This window comes from Cebus imitator, unplaced genomic scaffold (genome assembly GCF_001604975.1).
Source record: "Cebus imitator isolate Cc_AM_T3 unplaced genomic scaffold, Cebus_imitator-1.0 Scaffold124, whole genome shotgun sequence".
NCBI classification, from domain to species: domain Eukaryota; kingdom Metazoa; phylum Chordata; class Mammalia; order Primates; family Cebidae; genus Cebus; species Cebus imitator.
In genome coordinates, this window is record NW_016107439.1 from 3,802,846 (window position 1) to 3,822,071 (window position 19,226).

Consider the following 19,226-nt stretch of genomic DNA (forward strand, 5'->3'; position numbering starts at 1 on the left):
TTTTTTTTTGACAGAGTCTCACTCTGTCGTCCCAGCTGGAGTACAGTGCCTCCTGTGATCTCAGCTCACTGCAACCTCTGCCTCCCAGGTTTAAGTAATTCTCCTGTCTCAGCCTCCCGAGTAGCTGGAATTACAGGTGCACACCACCACACCAGCTAATTTTTGTGTTTTTAGTAGAGACAGGATTTCACCATGTTGCCCTGGCTGATCTTGAACTCCTAACCCCAAGTGATTCACCCGCCTCAGCCTCCGAAGTGCTGGGATTATAGCCATCGGCCACTGTGCCCAGTCTATTTTCCTGTTTTTGATAGAGACATGAGTAGAAAGAAATCATAACCTTCTATAAGCTCATGCCCCCATCAGCAGCAGGCAGCCTTCATTCAGCACCAGCCAGCCTTCATTCAGCACCAGCCAAATGTCATCTTGTGTCAATTAGAACTTCCAGTTTTCTTAAGAGCGGCCAGAAATGCAAATTTTTATTGAATTTTTAGTGTCAGCATAATGATTTTTAAATCCCTATGCATTCCAAACACGGTGGCCTCTGGCCTACTGAATGTATACTATATTCCACCAAGAATTGCAAAAGTTCAAAGACATGAATTCTGCCCTGAAGGGACTTGATCATCTGATGGACAGGCAAACAAACAAATAAAAGTTAATTTTATGGTTGGATGGTGCATGTGATGAACTACTCTGTTTAACTAGTAACTTTACCTTGAGTTTATGTCTTATCATTGGACCAGATTAAACTCTTTTTAGAGTAAAGATTCTATGCTATCTACACTTATCCTCAGCACCGACTACCTTGCCCATAAGGTTTTGATTGATTTGTTGTCCTCATGATCTCTTGCTTAGCCTGTATATAATTAAATGAACACATGACAACCTTGATGGTGCAGCCATTTCAATTAAGTTATCATCTCCCCGTATAATCAATCTTACAATAAGTACCTTGCAGACAGTAGGCAAGGAATAAAGCCTCCTGGAATTGAACCAACCTGATCTTGTTATGTAGTAGTTGATTAAAGACAGGCTACGTGCAAGAACAGAGCAGAAGGAAATGTAAAAATGCAGGCACTTCCTTCTGAGACCCATATGGGAAATGAAATTTGAGAGACTGCTACGACTGGCACCTCATTCTCAACCTTTATTTATTTTCAGTGCCAAATGGACCTCCTGGCTACTCTCTGAAATCAAGTGAAATACAAAGGCAGAGACCAAAATTCAATCTGATTATTTTGCTGGAAAACAAAATCTAGCTATAACTTACTACCTTTGGAAAACACAAGAATCCCTAGGAAATAGTCATAGTATCAACAATAAGTAGCTATAAGAAAGGACTTGGCTACCAAATAAAATGAAACAGCTGGGTGTGGTGGCTCATCCCTGTAATCCCAGCACTTTGGGAGGCCAAGGCGGGTGGATCACTTTTGGTCAGGAGTTCGAGACCAACCTGACCAACATGGCAAAACCCCGTCTCTACTAAAAATACAAAAAAAAAAAAAAAATTAGCCTGGCATGGAGGCAGGTGCCTAAAATCCCAACTACTCAGAAGGCTGAGGCAGGAGAATCACTTGAACCCAGGAGGTGGAGGTTACAGTGAGTGGGGATTGTGCCACTGCACTCCAACCTAGGTGACAGAGCAAGATTGTGTTTCAGAAAAAAACAGAATAAGAAAATCTTAAAACTGGAAGAATTCATCCATGTAAATAAAGCATCAAAACAACATTTTTCTTTATTGTTTGGCAAGATAATTTAGTTTTACTATATAGTTCAATCAAATAAATATTTATCATGTCTTTCAATCAAGGTTATATTTTTAATTGATTCTCTTATTTTAAAAGTAGTACATGCTCATTCAAAGAAAAAATTCAAAAGTGCTCAAAACAACATTTTCTTTATTATTATTAATTTTTTTGAGATGGAGTCTCACTCTGTTGCCCAGGTTGGAGTGCAGTGGCGTGATGTTGGTTCATTGAAACCTTCAACCCCTGGGTTCAAGTGAGTCTTCTGCCTCAGCCTCCCGAGTAGCTGGGATTACAAGCACCTGCCACCACACCCGGCTAACTTTGTATTTTTAATAGAGACGGGTTTCATCATCTTGGCCAGGCTGGTCTTGAGCTCCTGACTTTGTGATCCACCTCCCTTGGCCTCCCAGAGTGCTGGGATTACAGGCATGAGCCACTGCGCCTGGCCTCAACATTTTCTTTCTCATCCCTCTTCACTTTCCTCAACCATTATATTCCTAAGTGTAATTTCTATTAGTAATTTAGTTCATCTCCTGCCAGGTCTTTTCTCTGCCCACTCAAAATCTATATATATGTTTGCATATGGCTGTTTTTCCCCAAGGACATTGGACTTATACTCTATACTATTCTGCAGCTTAACTTTTTTCTTCCTGTTCAGTCAGTTTACATGTTAATCTGTCTCAATCTCCTTTGGGACCACATATTATTTCATAGTATTAATAATACTATACTACGTTCTAACAGTACCTCAATTGAGAATTCTTAATGTTGTCTCCAATTTTTTACCATGACAAACAGTGCTTCAGTAAATGTCACCAGTTTATATTTTAACTTACTTTTTCATTTTAACAGGACTGTGGAAATTGAAGTCATTGCAGAGTTTGGATCTGTCATTCAATGGGATATTGCAAATTGGGTGGTCTGATTTTCAGAATTGCCTGCAACTGGAGAATCTCTATTTAAAGGGCAACAAGATATTCAAAATTCACCCACAAGCCTTCAAGGACCTCAAAAAATTGCAGGTTCCAAAATCATTTTATAATACTTGAATATGCAGATACATGGTCAATTATATTAGAAGTGTATTTCCATTGAAGAGTTTCTTCATGTCCAGTAGTACTGGCTATTAATCAAAAACTGTTAGTCTATTTTAAGATCCCTTAAAAGAGCTGAAGTCTCTTCCTTGCCTCAGAAATCAAAGGCCACAATAAGGGACATGAATTTTCCTCCAACATAATACTCAACAGCAAGAATTGACTCGTTATTTTTCTAAATCAAATTAAATCCAACTCCAAATTTCCACTTAGCAGTTGGCAAGAAATTGAAACTTAGTTATTAGTGAGGCTATCTCCCTAAGCTACAAGATTGGTCAAAGGTCACAGGGGTCTTATGCAATCTGGAACGCCTGAGGAGGCTGATGCTAAAATGTCAATGACCCAGGACTAGATGGGCCTCTGAAAGCCAGTGACCCGGTTGCTTCCATGTCAAAATTGGACATGAAATAATAAAAATGATAATGCTAATATTTCCACACTTGTATAGCATGTACCATGTGCCACATGCAGTTCTAAACATCCAACCCATATTGGGGAAATTTATGTCACATTTTGGGTCCATAGTTCCTGTCTCCGGAACATTGCAGTTAATCTTTCAAGGTGCCAACAGCTGTAAGGGTAAAGAACTCCCAGAGCCCTGTTCTAGGTCTGGCAGCTTCTCTTCTCCTCCAAGCACTTTCCTCCATGCCCTTCCCTTTTGGGAGGATGTTGTAAAATCTCCTCTCAGTGGTCCTTTAGCAACACCAGAGTGGCCTGCAGTGTGGCACTAAGAGATGGTTTGGAGGAATCTTTAGTCCTCCATCTCCATAACCTCACCACACCTCTCATTCTTTTTATAGGACAGCCTCATTCAATAGAAACATACAACGTGAGCCACATATGCAATTTTAAATGTTCCAGTAGCTAGAGTGAAAAAGTAAAAATAAGCAAGTGAATTTCATCTTAGTGATAAGTATTATTTACCCAATATTATCTTTTACATGTCATCAATATAGAAATTATTAATGAGATATTTTATATCCCCTTTTCATAGTAAGGCTTCAAAACCTGGTGGCTTTTTCATGCTTACCGCACAACCCAATTTGGACCACCCCTGTTTTAATTGCTCGACAGCCATGTGTAAGCTCTTTGAGGACATACAACGTATATCCGTTTGGTTTTCCAGTGCTTAGCATGTGCCGGTACCCGATACATATTTTTAAATACTTGTTAAATGAACAGAAGAATGAATAAGTGGATGATGGACGTGGATAGGTGTATTAGTTATCTATTGGTGTGGCTATCATATTAAGCAATGTCAACATAGACAACTGAGATTTTCCCAGTGTTCTGCAAAGTGCTATTAAGGCATAGCTGCAAGATAAGCCTCCAGCTCCCCACTTCCAATCAGAATGGCTCCTGGAGTCCCTTGAGAAGGAAGACTAGGGAAGCAGTGTTGGGGAGTGTGGCCTTAAGCCAGCTGCCTGCCCTTAAACCTAGCCTCTGCCACTTTCCAGCCGTACTGTCTTAACACAAGTTATCAAATCTCTGTGTCTCAGTTTTCTCCTCTGAGAAACGGAGATATTTTAGTTCCTTTCAGAGTTTTGTGAGAATTAAGTGTTTTAATACATATACAGTGCTTAGGACGGTGCTTAGAATATAGTAAGCACTTTCTAAATGTAGTCTGTGTATAGAAATTTTAAAGTCAGCACTGTCCCCTGCTCCTTTAACATAGAAATCTGATTACGCCACTTCTTGGTTAAAACGCTTCTAAGATTTCACTGTAAGGACCTGACCCCTGTCTGTCTCTCCAGCCTCCTTTCAAGCCACTCTTTCCTGGCTCCCTACACCCCTGCCTCTGTTTTTACCTCAAGCCCTCCGCACTTACTGGTCCTTTGCTTGGAAGAGCCAACTTCTGTTAAACCTGTTAGTTTTGCTAAAATATTATTTCCTCAGGGAAGCCTTCCCTGGGCCTCCAGATTAAATTAGTTCCCCTTTTATAAACACTTATAACATGCTACACATTTCCCCTCATCGTGCTTATCCCAGCTGAAATTACTTGGTTTTAGGTATGGCTAATTGTTAATGCCTGTGCCCTCAAACCCTTCTACCCTATGATAAGCTCTTTAAAGACATAAAGCCTTTTTAGACAGAAAGCTTTAAAGACACAAAGAGCTTTAAAGCTCTTTCTTTTCCAGTGTTTAGCATATGCCCGCTACCTGACACATATTTTAAAATACTTGTTGAATAAACAAAGGAATGAATAAATGGGTGATGGACATAGGTAGGTGTATTAGTTATCTATTGCTATATAATACACTACTGACAACTTATCAGCTTAAAACCACACACATAGATTGTCTCACAATTTCTATGGGACAGGAATCCAGGCTTACCTGGGGCCTCCACTTAAGGGTCTCTCAAGAGGTTGCAATCAAAATATTGGCCAAGGCTGGAGTCTAACCTAAAAGCCCAGCTAGAAAAGGATTCACTTCCAAGTTCATGTGGCCATCAGCAGGATTCAGTTCCTTGTGGGCTGCTGGAGGAAGGGCTGAGTTCCTTGCTGGCTGTTGCCCAAAGCCTGCCCTCAGTTCTCTGCCATGTGGGCCTCTCCACAGGGCAGTTCACAACATAGCAGCTTGCTTCAGAGTCAGCGAGGGATAGTGTCTTCTACCAAGAACATTACAATTCTTCATAATGTCATCATGGAAGTGACATTCCATTGCTTTTCATAGTCTGTTGGTTAGAAACAAATCACAGGTCCTGCCTGCATCCAAGAGGAGGAGAGTACTCAAGGGCATGATCGCCAAGGAGGCAGGATCATTGGAGACCATCCTGGAGTCTGCCTGCTACAGTAGTCATGAGGACAGATGAGAAGGTCCACTTAACTTGGTAGTGCTCCCTAATTTACCACAAACAGGCAGTCAGATTGCCTGGGAATGTCACTTTGTATTTTATATACTTGGTATTTGTAATTTGCCCTTCATCTGTTGTGTTTCCTGTGCACTTTTATTGTGCTCTATTAGTTTTCTGCAGCTCACAGGTGATAGATGCCACAGGCAGACTAAAAAGCCTGAGAATGTTTTAAATACAGCTGTAATTCTCAATGCACTGGAACTGCCCCAGAATCAGACCATTTCTTCTCCTCTATTATCCCTTCTGCATGTTTGGCAATAACTCTAAAAACTGGTTTTGGAAGATGATGAACATATTTGGTACCAAAAAGCTAAATATCAAAATGGATATTGTTTTTCTTCTGGGCGAAGAATTTAATACTTGCACTATTCTATGTGTTTTCCCGTGTGGAAATCTTTTTAGAAGCCAGATAGATTTTTCAAAGCATAAATTCATCACCATGTTTTGATGGCATGAAATAAGTTTCACTGACATTTCAAATTAGCATTTCTTTTCCTAATCTTATCCCATTCTTCTTAAATGCAGTGATTTGTGAAGTGACATTATATGTGCTTCTCCCAATCTTTCCATAGTATATACTCCTTTCAAATGCTGGTTGATGGGTATTTCTTTAGCCAAATTGGACCATTCTGTTTTGCTCCTCTCGCAGAAATTTTTCCTCCTGAATCATTTTATTAATTTTCTGTGTTCCCTCCAGTTTTGCTTTTGGTTCCATGATTTGTAATATAATAAGGTGCTAGGACAAAACATAAATGCAGACATGCACTAAAAAGCAAATAATTACCTGAAAAACATCAGAATGTTTCAATCTGTTGCCAAGGGATACATAAGAAAACTACTGATCCTCACCAAGACCAGGCCAAGCTAAGTATTTTTTTCTTTCCAATCCCACAGTCTCCTGCCTCCAATTTTTGGCAACCTTCCTTTGAAAGTCCATGCTGCTTGGCTATTCAACAGTGGAAATTTCACCCTTACTACCCAAGTTCACAAGAAATTCTGATTCTATATGTGATGGTCATGTTTGTGGCACTGTTTGATTTTTTTCCTCGAATAAGCCCTTTAGGAATTTATATAACCCAAGATGAAATGCTGATTTTTTCCCCTGGGTGTCTATAAAGCAATTGGCCTTGATAACATTCAGCCTTTCTGGCTTTCATTCATTGTCCTCTTTTTTAAAAGCAAGGACTGTGTTTTCCTTTTTTATAATGTTCTCTTCTTTTAATAACTACCTGCCCCTCCCCAAACCTCATGAGCCATCTTGGTGCCTCAGCCCTCGGTTTCTTCAACCCAGCCCTTCCTTCACTCTAGTGCAGCAGGGCTCAGGCTCCAGGAGGGTATGTTCTGCAGTGGAAGGCACACAGCTGTGAAGCCAGATGAGACCTCAGCTCTACCATTGCATTCCTTCCTTCCTGTTGTTTGCAGAGCACCTGCTGTATACCAGGTGCTAGGGTCTATGTGAGATGTACCGTGTGGCATAACCCAGTTTCTTCCTCTGTAGTAAAGGTAAAAATGAGGAAATTGTTAAGGTCAGAGATCATGTACATAAAGCACCCAGTAGCATGTCTGGGACCCAGCAGGGCTCTGCAAATGGCAGCTAGAGCTCCTCCTAACTGTGCTTTCCCTGCTATGTCATGCTCCTGCCGTGTCCGACATCTACAGATCCTGCTCTCTGTTTCTAGAGACACTGAATCCTTCTTGTTCCCCTTTCCCCTTCATTTCTGTTCAGACTAGAAAAATTTGTCATACTGTATGTACTGAAAGCCCTGGATGCAGAGAAATGTACTGCTACCCTTGAGATAATATTTGAGGCAAAAGATCTCTCTTTGAAGTCAGGCGCATGCCTGTCATTCCGGCATTTTGGGAGGCCAAGGCATGGGGATTACTTGAGCCCAGGAATTTGAGACCAACTGAGCAACATAGTGAGATTTCATCTCCACCAGAAATACACAAATAGGATTTCTGGTCAATCACAATTCTGTGTTCTGTGTCCTCATCATCCAGTATTTTCTGCCACTTTCAAGACTGTAGTACTTCTAGAAATGCTTGATCTGGCATCCAATTCTAGATCTTGAAAACATGAGTGTCTAGGTTTTCTTTAACAGTACAAATTACACTCAGGAAAGAAGGAAGAGAAAATGATTAGGCATTGAATATAGGCATGATACTTAAAGTTTCACATACCTTTAATACTCACAGCAACCCTGGGAGGGAGGCTTATAGAAGGTAAACCATTTGTCAAGACTCGTAAAGTTCTTAGAGGTAGAACAGAGACTTAAAACCCACTATTCCCTGACTTGTAAACCAGTATTAAATTCATACTGCCTCCATAGGACATAAATAGTATTTTTCTGTAACTCGTTTATTTTATCTCTAAATGCCTTTATCCACAGACGATCCTAAACTCATTTCTTCTCAAGCAGGTCGTGGACCTCAGCAACAATGCTCTGACCACCATCCTACCAATGATGATCATGGCTCTAGAACTCCCCCATCTGGTGGCTGACTTGGCTGATAATCACTGGCGGTGTGACGATAGCGTGGCAGTCTTTCAAAATTTTATTTCTGAATCCTGGAGGAAAAAGTGGAATGTCATTTGCAACAGGTCTATAGGTAAGTCAGTAAGGTTTCTCTGAAAAATCTCCATTTATACTGAAAAATGCACGTACAAATTTTAGTCTCATTTGAAGTAATGACAGTCCCCTGACAGCAAAAATGCTGATCTCTGGCATTAGTCAGTCTTGGGCTGTGCCACAGAAGAATCGCTGTTTCCCTCAGTTCATCAATTATTTTCTTCATGCAGTCAAAGAAACACAGTTCAACTCACTCAGTATCAGTTGGATTTGGTCAAGAGGAGGAATTCCACTAGAAGAGAGTTTTGTTCTGACACACCAAACTTTATTCTCAAGAACCATAGACATGCTGTAGGCATTAAACAAGAATGAACACATGAATAAAATTTAATGTCACCGTTTTATCCCAATTCTTAACAAATAATCTGTTAAAGAACTTTTAAAATCAGAAATATCATTATTTTAAATGTTTGCTAACACTCTGAAAGTGTGATCCTCTACATACACAAAACGCACACACACATATTACAAAAGCATATTTTCCTTTGATTTGTTCCTTACCCCTCTCCCAAAGTGCTGGAATATGTTACTGGGGTTGGATATTCTGGGAAGTTTTTTTCACTATTAACTACCTTGGCTAAATCTCAACCTTATAACTAGGAAAAAAAAAAAAAAAAGTCCATTAAAAATTTGAGTGCTAGATTCTGTTCTATTCAGGACTGCCTTTCAAGTAGGAACATGGCCATGCCTACCAGGTTTAGAGGAAATCCACGAAGATCAGAGATAAGTCTTAATGTCATCAGCTACATTTGTTTCACTCCACAACTGGCATTCTGAGGGTAGAGAGCAGAATGTCAGAAACCAGGAGAAAAAAACTGAATATTTCTGCTGTTTACCAGCACTGGACAATGGTGAGGAAATAAAATTGCAAACCTGGGTAGGGCCAAGACAGGTGTTGCAGCAGGCTAGTAGAATGTTCTGGCAAACATGGAGTAGGTAAGACTATGGAGGAAGGAGAAGCCATGTTCACATGGCTGTTCCTCTATTCTAGCTTCTTCCTCCTACAGGCAGCAGTGAGGCAGGAACCCTAAGGAACATGCAACCTCCTGGACCTCTGAGCAACAGACCTCAGCCTGATAGCCATGTGTAAATGCATACAGCCATAGACATACTGTTGGCATTAAACATGAATGAATAAAATTTTTAAACTGCTTATTATCACATAATGTTTACTTTAACATATATAACTGGATAAGGACTGAGTAGGACTCACAGAAGCTTCTGAAACCCCTAGAATCTGGAGATGGGGGCAGTGGCTCACACCTACAGTCCAGCAGTTCAGGAAGCTGAGGGAGGAGAATCTCCTGAGGCCAAGAGTTTGAGACTAGCCTGGGCAACATAGTGACAACGCTTGTCTCTATAAAGTGGAAAAAAAAATAAAAATAAAGCAGCCCGGGTGTGGTGGCTCATGCCTGTCATCCCAGCAACTCTGGAGGCTGAGGTGGGAAGATCGCTTGAGCTAGGAGTCTGGGGCTTCAGTGACTTATGATTGTGCCACTGCACTCCAACCTGGGTGACAGAGAGAGGCCCCAATCCTGAATAAAGGAAAAACCCCTGGAATCTTATTTCAATGTTTGCTCAATGTGTATTTTTTTATCCACTTGCAGGGAGTGAGGAGGCCAATGGGGGGACCCCCCAGAGCAGAATTTCCAGGGAAACCCACCTTCCTTCCATTCATCTGCATAGCGTGAAAAGCCTCATAAGGAGCAAAGCAGAGAGGCCCCGGGGAGGAAGGCACACAGGCGTCTCCACTCTGGGAAAGAAGGCAAGGGCCAGCTCTGGTCTCAGGGAGAAGCAGAGACGGCTGCCAAGAAGTGTTAGAAGTGCCCGGGATGTGCAGGCTGCCGGCAGAAAGGAGGACGCTCCCCAGGACCTGGCTCTGGCAGTGTGCCTGTCAGTGTTCATCACATTCCTTGTCGCCTTCTGTCTGGGGGCTTTCACGAGGCCTTATATTGACAGACTGTGGCAACGAAAGTGCCAGAACAAAAACCCTGGCCAGAACAACGGGTATTCAAACGAGGGCTTCTACGACGACGTCGAAGCTGTGGGACGCACACCACACCCAGAGACCCATCTGCACCAAGCATTTCCTGATCTAAGCCTCTATGAGAACCAGACCCCTTTCTGGGAGACACAGCCACAGCCACAGCCACAGCCACACGCCACCGTAATTCCTGATAGAACGCCGAGAAGGAGCAGCAAGGATCCTGGCAGTCCGCAGAGCTCAGGACAGTGCAGGGACAACACCGGGGCGGGAAGTGGAAATGACGGTCCAGCCTATTCCATTCTCCAGGGACATCCACAGGCCAGAAACCATGAACTAATGTCAGCAGCGCAGGACCACATCCATAGGAGTGATGTTCTTGAAGAATGCACGTATGAAACTGTGGCCCAGGGAGAGCCTCTCAGTGCACACTCAGTGGGTGTCTCTTCTGTAGTGGGCGTCTCTTCTGTAGTGGGCATGTCACATGCCGTCTCCAGCTCAAACCATCATGATTCCAGTGAATTAGAGCCATCCCTCTCTGGAGAAATGATAACTTCCCTCTGTAAAATGCTAAGGCATGCAGAAGCACAGAGGATTGGAGAGAGTAAGGAAAGAGGGGGCACTGAACGGTCACTCTGGGACTCACAGATGGAATTTTCTAAGGAAAAGCAAGTGAGACCATCCACTGATTTGCTGAGCATACAACAGCCAAGGCTGTCGGGGGCAAGTGCTGAGGAAGAGCTTTCGGCCCACTGCAGCGAGGTCCCATGCAGTGACCCAGGAGACACAGGCCCATCAGTCTTTCCTCTAAGATGGGATGGTGGCCCAGTTATCACTCCTGCTAATGAGGAACCAGAGCAGAAATCCACTCCTTCTGGCACTTGGTGTGTGGTGGAGAGTGACTGTGACTCTGATGAGGGGTCTTTGTTCACTCTAAGCTCCGTAAGTTCAGAGGGTGCAAGGAGCGAGACTGAAGAGGTATCACCTGACAAGGAGCCCAGGCAGGATGAGGAGCCCCTACAGGACAAGGAGCCCTTGAAGGATGAGGAGCTCTTGCAGGACAAGGAGCCCTTGCAGGACAAGGAGCCCTTGCAGGATGAGGAGACCTTGCAGGACGAAGAGCCCCTACAGGACGAGAAGTTCCTGCAGGACGAAGAGCCCCTACAGGACAAGGAGACCTTGAAGGATGAGGAGCCCCTGCACAACAAGGAGCCCTTGCAGGACCAGGAGCTCTTGCAGGACCAGGAGCCCCTACAGGAAAAGGAGCTCTTGCAGGACGAAGACCCCCTGCAGGATGAGGAGCCCTTGCAGGATGAGGAGTTCTTTCAAGATGAGGAGCCCCTACAGGACGAGGAGTCCCTGAAGGACGAGGAGTTTCTGCATGACGAAGAGCCCCTACAGGACGAGGAGTTCTTGCAGGACGAAGAGCCCGTACAGGATGAGGAGTTCCTGCAGGACGAAGAGCCCCTATAGGACAAGGAGCCCTTGCAGGACGAGGAGCTCTTGCAGGACCAGGAGCCCCCACAGGACAAGGAGCTCTTGCAGGACAAGGACCCCCTGCAGGATGAGGAGCCCTTGCAGGATGAGGAGCTCTTGCAGGATGAGGAGCCCCTACAGGACGAGGAGCTCCTGCACGACGAAGAGGCTCTGTACAACGAGAGCTCAGGGGCTAGCAAGGACAACGTGATGGCAGTAGACAGTCTTGAGGACAATGTCACCTTCCAAAAAATTCCAGGGAAATTCGAGAATCAGGACTATCCATTTGAAAAACGTCTCCTTTCCTCCCCAGACTCTGGCTTGTACAAGACTCACCTGGAAAATGCCTCTGACATTGATAGATCTGAGGGCCCATCACCCTGGCCCAGATCACCGGGGAATAGTCCCTTAGGGGATGAGATTCCGGGCATGTCCACCTATGATTATGACACAGCTCTTCAATCCAAGGCAGCAGAGTGGCATTGCTCACTTAGAGACTTAGAATGTTCAAATATGGACGTTTCATCACAAACACCACCATGTTCTGCTGAAGTTCCCTCAGATCCTAATAAGGCTGCCTGCCATGAAAAAGACTCGGACATTTGTAAATAAGAACCTTTCATTCAGGACATAGACACGCTCTAAACTATTCCTTTAAAGATTTAATTCCTTTAAAGATCACTGCAGGGGAAAACTAAGACCTTCACAACAAGATCTTGAAGGAGACAACATGAATTCCAACCAGGTAGGCACTGATGCAAATGGGGGATTTGTGTGTGCACTTGAGGACGATGATTCTAGAAGGGTTAGAAGCCAAACACACTTGTTACCATCCTGTGGGGATGAACCTGCTCTTCAGTGTGAAAGAGAAAGGGGAATGTTTTGAGATCATTCCAAGGACCATGCACCATTATTACAAGAGCTTCCAGACAAAACCAGTTCACCAAGAACACAGGAGCATGTCATCGATCGGTTGGGGTAAATATTCAGAGGCGAATCTGTTGCGGTTAGACAAAGATGATTTTCACTTTCCCTCTCAAATACAAACCTGGAGCAATCTGACAGGAGTTGGCTTTCTGTAAAGAACAGCTTTAGGATGACAAAGACAAGGATGTTCGACTTGATCATCAGAGGGAATTCAAGTGACATTTTTTCATGCATATTGAAGCACTTCAGTGGAAATGCTGGACAGATTTTAATGAATTCTGAATGCACGCTAGCACAACTTTTTGGAGGCTGATCGTGAAACCGCAAAACTGGAAAAATTCTGAGTAATTATAAATGTTTTTAAAGAAGTTATGTTAACAGAGAAGAGGGGCCACTTTTTAGAACAAAGTATAAATTAAAAATCCATTTTCAAGAAAAGAATTGATGATTTCTGTAAAAATGAAAAAAGTTCTCTGGCATATCCTTGCCTAGCCCTTCCTTGGTGTGACTCACCCCACTCTGGGCATCATGAGCTGTGTCTTTCTGTTCTTCCTCCTGCTTCTTAACATTTTCTCATCATCCTTCCTGATGCCATCCCCCTCCCCCCTGCTTGCCCTCTTAAAGACAGCACTCTTCAAGGGTTTTTGTTTCTTCTTAGTCTTTCTTTATGATTCCTTTCCCACCCTCTTTGGACCCCACTGCTGCAACAACCAGCTCTACGCAGACACTCCAGACCTGCATGGCAAGCACTACCTCCATCCCAAACTCCAGACTTGCATTCTCAGCCCTAGTTGCCCAAACCCATATAGGTCATCTTAGCACCTAATATTCACCGTTTTCTTTTAACAAAATAGTAATAGACTCGGGGTCTCCCTATATTGCCCAGACTGGTCTTGAACTCTTGGGCTCATGCCTATAATCCCTGCACTTTGACAGGCTGAAGTCTTCCCACTTTAGCCCCTCAAAGTGCAGGGATTACAGGTTTGAGTCACTGTGCCTGGCCAAATTCATCATTTTCTTTCACAAATATAATCTCTTATATTTCCTTACTTGGTCAACAGTGTCACAAAATCCACCCAGTAAACCCAGTTAAAATTTCTGACTTAATCTGTCTCCTTCTTTTCATTTCCTATATCTGAGCTGCCTCTAAGCTCTGGGCAGTGGAAGATCCTGAATGTTTATGCAGGGGGACATTTAGGCCTGGCAATATGGAGAGGAGGCTAGCTCATTTGTGTTAAACCAGTGTTTGCATAGAAAGCATACTGTTTTTACTTACAGGTATGTTTATTTAGGGTAGACTAAGGTGGAAGGTGCTGGAGTTCTGTGGAAGGACCTTAAGATCCCCCTAGTCCACCTGTTGGCATCATCACTAATCCAACAGGGTCTAACTCCTCAATAACTCTTAACTTTATTACATCTGTTCTCAATCCCCAAATAAAGCACCTCCCTTGTCTATTGCCTAGATTATTGTGACCTTTAATACTTCTCCTTGCCCCTCATTCACCCCTAAATAACCTTATATCCAACCCATCCTGCTCCTGCTCAAAAACTTTTGATGGCTCCTACAGTCTGTATAAAAACCAAATTCCATAATCTAGACCCACACTGCGTTTCCAATTTCATCTCATCACATTATCACTCGACTGCACATTCTACATTCTGGTTTATGTCATGTAACATCAATCATTTATTTATTTCAGCAAAGCCTTTAGGCCTTTTCCAGGCCCTCATCAATTTCTCCCCAATTGCTATAATTGTGATTTTGAACTTTCACTGTCCTTGAACTTTCACGAGAATATTTAGGAAGAAGCTCCTCATTCGCCTACTCCTTAGCTGTAAACATTCTTATGTGCACATCTACCCTCATTCCTGTCCTCCTATGACCCAAGGCCATGGGTCCATTCATGTTTCTCTTGCTCTTCCAACCTCCCCCTATCTAATAGGTTCTTCCCACAGGATATAAGTCTGCTCAAGTCTCTTCAATACTAAAATTAAAGAAAATGCCACCCTGCAGCTCCCTCAAAATTCCACCTTCTTCCCTCATAGCTAGGTGCCTTAAAGTGATGGTCAGTGGGTCGCCATGGCCTCTTCGGAACACTGCAATCTGGCTTCAGCTGACCTTTCTTTTAACCTGTGTCGGTAGAGGTCACCAACAACCTCCAGTTGCCAAGTACAATAGACTTCAGTCTTCACCAAGGAAAACCTCTGCAGCATTCCGCAAAGCTTAGCTGAAGGAAGAAGTACAGGCTCCTATCTTTGACCACTTCCACCTTGAAACTCATTTTCAGTGACTTTTGTGATACACCTCTGCAAAGATGAGATACCAGGAGTACACAGATGGCAAGACACAGGGATGACTGAAGAGAGTTTAAGGAAGGAATCGTTTGCAAAGATCTGGGATTAAAGGAAATTAGTGAGGGAAAGTGAAGAACCTATAGGCTAGCAACAGGGGAAAGCCTTGACACCCTTAGACCTGTAGAGACAAGGCAGGTTGCAGCTATGAGGTTGCCCAGCAGGAGCCGTGGTCTTTGGTGGACTATAGCCACTAACAGTCCATTTACAACAGAAGGAAGCCAGGGGATGATCTCCCCAGCCTCTCTCTTCTCACCCTCCAATCACCTGGCAGTGCCTCCCAGAGGCTGAACTCTGGAAGCCAGAGGACAAGAGAGGCAGTTGATGTGATCCACAGCAATCAGCCTTCCAGGCCACAGAGCAGGATGAAGGATAGAAAGTGGATTCGGAGGGCAAACAATATCCAGCACACACTTCCTCCTAATTGTTCTTGCTCTCTTTGATACCTTCTCGGGCTCCTTTTCTGACCCCTCTTTCTATACTCACATCATATGTTTCTCAGGTCTTGGTCTTTTCACTCAGTTTGCTTTCTCCATGTGAGCTATCAACCATCATGGCTTCAACCACTAGCTAAGTGCTGATATTTCCCCTTTCTATAACTCTTAGCTTTGAAATCTTTCTGGAACTTTACACTCACATCCAGTTGCCTATTAGATATCTCCATGGGCACTTCAAGCTATGTGTATACAAAATGAAACCCATCAGCTCTCCCTAACCCTCTCCACTCACGGAATCCGATCCTCTGTGTTCTCAACTCATTATCCACCTGGCTGCTCCATCCAGACATTTAAGGGTCATTCTTTTGATGTCTCTCTCCTCCCTTCTTTTATCTAACTCATTGGTCACTAAGTACAGCCATTTCTGGCTCCTAAGTGTCTTTCAACGTATCCTATCCTCTCTGTCCACACTGCCACAGCTCTCACCTTGGCAAGCTTTCATCTTGACGCTGTGAGATCTATCGTAAAAGTGCTTCCTGTATTTTCTGTATTAGTCATCGTCCTCCAGAGAAACAGAATCAATAGGATACATATAGATAGAAAAATACTTACTATGAAGAACTGGCTCATGTAATTATGGAGGTTGAGAGGTTCCATAATCTGTTGTCTATAATATCAAGGTCCAGGAAAGCCAGTGGTAGGGTTCCAGTTTAAGCCCAAAGACTTGAGAGCCAGGAGAGCCAGTGTTGTAAGTCCCAGTCTGAATCCAAATGTCTGAGAACCAGGAGTGCTGATGTCTAAGAGCAGGAGAAGATAATGTGTCAGCTTAAGAAGACAGATGAAAGCCCTCTTTTCTCCACCATTTTGTTCTATTTAGGCCTTCAATGGATGGGGTGCTGTCTGCCCACATAGGTGAGAGCACACCCAGAAACCATGTTTTACCAGCCATCTGGGCAATCCCTTACCCGTTAAGTAGGCACATAAAATTAATCATCACACCTCCCGTCCCACCTCCTTTTACTATTCCCCACACTGCAGCCAGGAGGTGGTTTCTAAAATGCAAATATGATCATGTGGCTTTCCTGAGTGGAATCCATCCATTGGCTATAGGTTTTTCTGTTTCTCTAAAGCTCCACATGTAACCAAGACACAGGTTCAGTCACTCACCACCTGCAGAATCCAATTAACAAGATTGAGTCTGTTATAAAGAAAGTGACTTTATTCCAAAGCATAGCTTAGGGGAAGTACAGGCTCCTGCCTCTAAGGACATCGCTTCAGTTTTGGGGCAGAAAGCAGAGGCTTTTAAGCAGGGATTTGGCATGAATGGCATGCAGGGGAGGGAGCAAGCAGATATAGGGTCTGCATGACTCGCTATGGTGCTGTATCTACCCAGCTGGCACCATCGTGGGCAGAGCTAACTTGTAAGGTGGCCACTGTCTCGAGATCCACTCCAGGTGAGAGAGAGCTCTGTCGCAGGGACACTTCAGGTTGTGAATTGACTGTTGTCTGTTGAGGCCATCTCCTGGGGGGACAGTCTCCTGTCTCTGGCACATAGTTGTCATGTTGGTGGAAAAGTAATTGCGATTATTCCCATTACTTTGCCAAATTACTTTTGTGCCAACCTAATAGGTAAGTTTGCCATGTAGGAAGTGTCTGGTGAGGGGAAGGTAAAGCTTATAATTGCATTCCTAACGAGCTAAGTAACAAGAGAGGAACAAGGGAAAAGGGGGAAAGACAAAAGAAGGAAAAAACAAAGCATAACTCATTCTCTTTCTCTTAGAAAAGCAGGGGTACTTGGTTACACATACGTCTGCCTGTCTCCCAGCCCTTGCCCATGTTGCCCCTGCCCGAAGCTCTTTTTCACAAAAGAGCCCTCCTGTAGCTGATAAGCTCCCACTTAGGTCTCCACTGTGTTGTCATATCTTCAGGGAGGACATCTCGGACCCAGAGTGAGTTAGATTTCCCTATTACAAATTCTGTCATTCAACAGCATTGGCCTCCACATAGGAGAGCTTATCACAAGTAAAATTAAATAATTATTTCTATGATTATTGGTTTAGTGTCTGTCTGCTCCTTTAATACTGTAAGTGGCACACAAACAAAAAAAATGTGTCTGTCTTTCCAAGACTTGGCACTGAGTAGGTTCTTAATACATGCATTTGTTGCATAAATGGAAGAGCAAACTTTAGTACAGCTCACAAGGACATCTAGCATCTGTCCCTGCTTATCATCAGGCTTATATTTCATGGCGCTTTGCCTCATCCTAATATTCAAAGTTCAAGCCAGTGCACCAAACTGCTTGCAGTTACAAACTCACCAGCCTATGTTATTCCACCATGTCTTGGCCCATATTGCTGCCTGCTTTCTGGATGGCACCTCTGGCCTCCCCACCAAGTCCCATCTCATCTGCCTGTCAAGTGTCTACTCTTCTTTCAATAAGCTGTTTATGGATTATGTCCTCCATGAGCTTTTCTCCCCTTATTCCACCCAAGTAGAATCTACCAATTCCTTCTTCCTTGGGGCCTCCACTCTACCGTGTTGTGTATTATAAAAGGAACAAGGCTTCACATGGCTTTACTGAGATCTGCTAGAGACTCTGCTCTTGGCCAACTTCCAACTCAGGTGAAATTCAGCTTCGCCAAGAGTTCACCCCAATGGGGAATCCATAAAGTCATCTCAGGGCTGGCAAGTATTTCATAAAGTGAAAAATTACCTCATATTCCATCAGCACAGAGAAAAAAGGAATATACAGCATTCACTATTTTTGTTTGTTTTGTTTAAACTTTCACAAGAAGCTTTTCGTAGCATGACATAAATGTCACAGTTTATATTGTAGGTGTTGCAAATTTCTCAGCAAGCCCCTTGTTTCTTGCAAAAACAAATTTTAAAAACGCTTCTCAATATGACTGCCGTAAGCTTGGCTAAAATGACTTGATGTGAGTGATATTTAAAGCCTTCCACTACCAGATTTGCAAAATGTCTCACCTTGGAGTCTGTTCTCAAATTACCTCAAACTTTAAACTACCTAAGTTATAGTCTTTTTACCCCAGTTTTCCCCTCTCCTTTAGTTTTACTTGTTTCAGTTATGTCTCTAGTCCCATTATTTCATAAATGACTTTTAAAACATATTTCATTTTTTAATTTTTTAAAATTAAAACATATTCCCCCTTTGCATTTCTTTAGCAGAGTAACTCAAACACGTTTTTTTTGACCTAACAATTCCGCATCAGCATACTTTAGTCTAAGAAACATTTTTTGAAAATCTCTGGTATAATTTACCTTTACATGTTCCTAAAACCATTATATAAGTCTGGGGCCTATGGCCACAAATCCAAAATATGAAACAATAAAACATTATTCTCTTTGAAGAGCAGCAAATGCCTTACATGAATTGTCTTTTTAATGTTGCTTCCTAAAACCCCTTCAGGTTCCATAAAGTCATTTTGGGACCAGATGGGCAAAAATTTTTCCCTACTTCTCTGCAGTAGTCCAGGGTGTGAGGCCTACGATTCTCTCTTTCTTCTTGGGAAGTCTTTGTCCAGTTGTTTTTGGTGACCATGCACTGCAAGGGGAAAAAAGAGAGTGACCAAGAGTAACGAGGAATAGCTGCTAAAACCACAAAACAGAAAATAAATGCCAGCAAGCAGATGTCCATGTATTTCAGTCTGTTTAAAAGACACTTTGGGAGGCCAAGGTGAGTGGATCACGAGGTCAGGAGTTTG

The 19,226-nt window shown here is 43.1% G+C and overlaps 1 protein-coding gene across 1 annotated transcript in view; it reads left to right on the forward strand.

The window, feature by feature from the left end:
• LRRC66 (leucine rich repeat containing 66) overlaps positions 1-11,869 on the forward strand; it is a 26,167-nt gene extending 14,298 nt beyond the window's left edge. Inside the window, exons 3-5 of the mRNA XM_017540276.2 lie at positions 2,601-2,770; positions 8,119-8,308; positions 9,936-11,869. Coding sequence (XP_017395765.1) covers positions 2,601-2,770; positions 8,119-8,308; positions 9,936-11,785 — 2,210 coding nt within the window. The 3' untranslated portion in view covers positions 11,786-11,869. The remainder of the gene's footprint in view (positions 1-2,600; positions 2,771-8,118; positions 8,309-9,935) is intronic.
• The last annotated feature ends 7,357 nt before the right edge of the window (positions 11,870-19,226 follow it).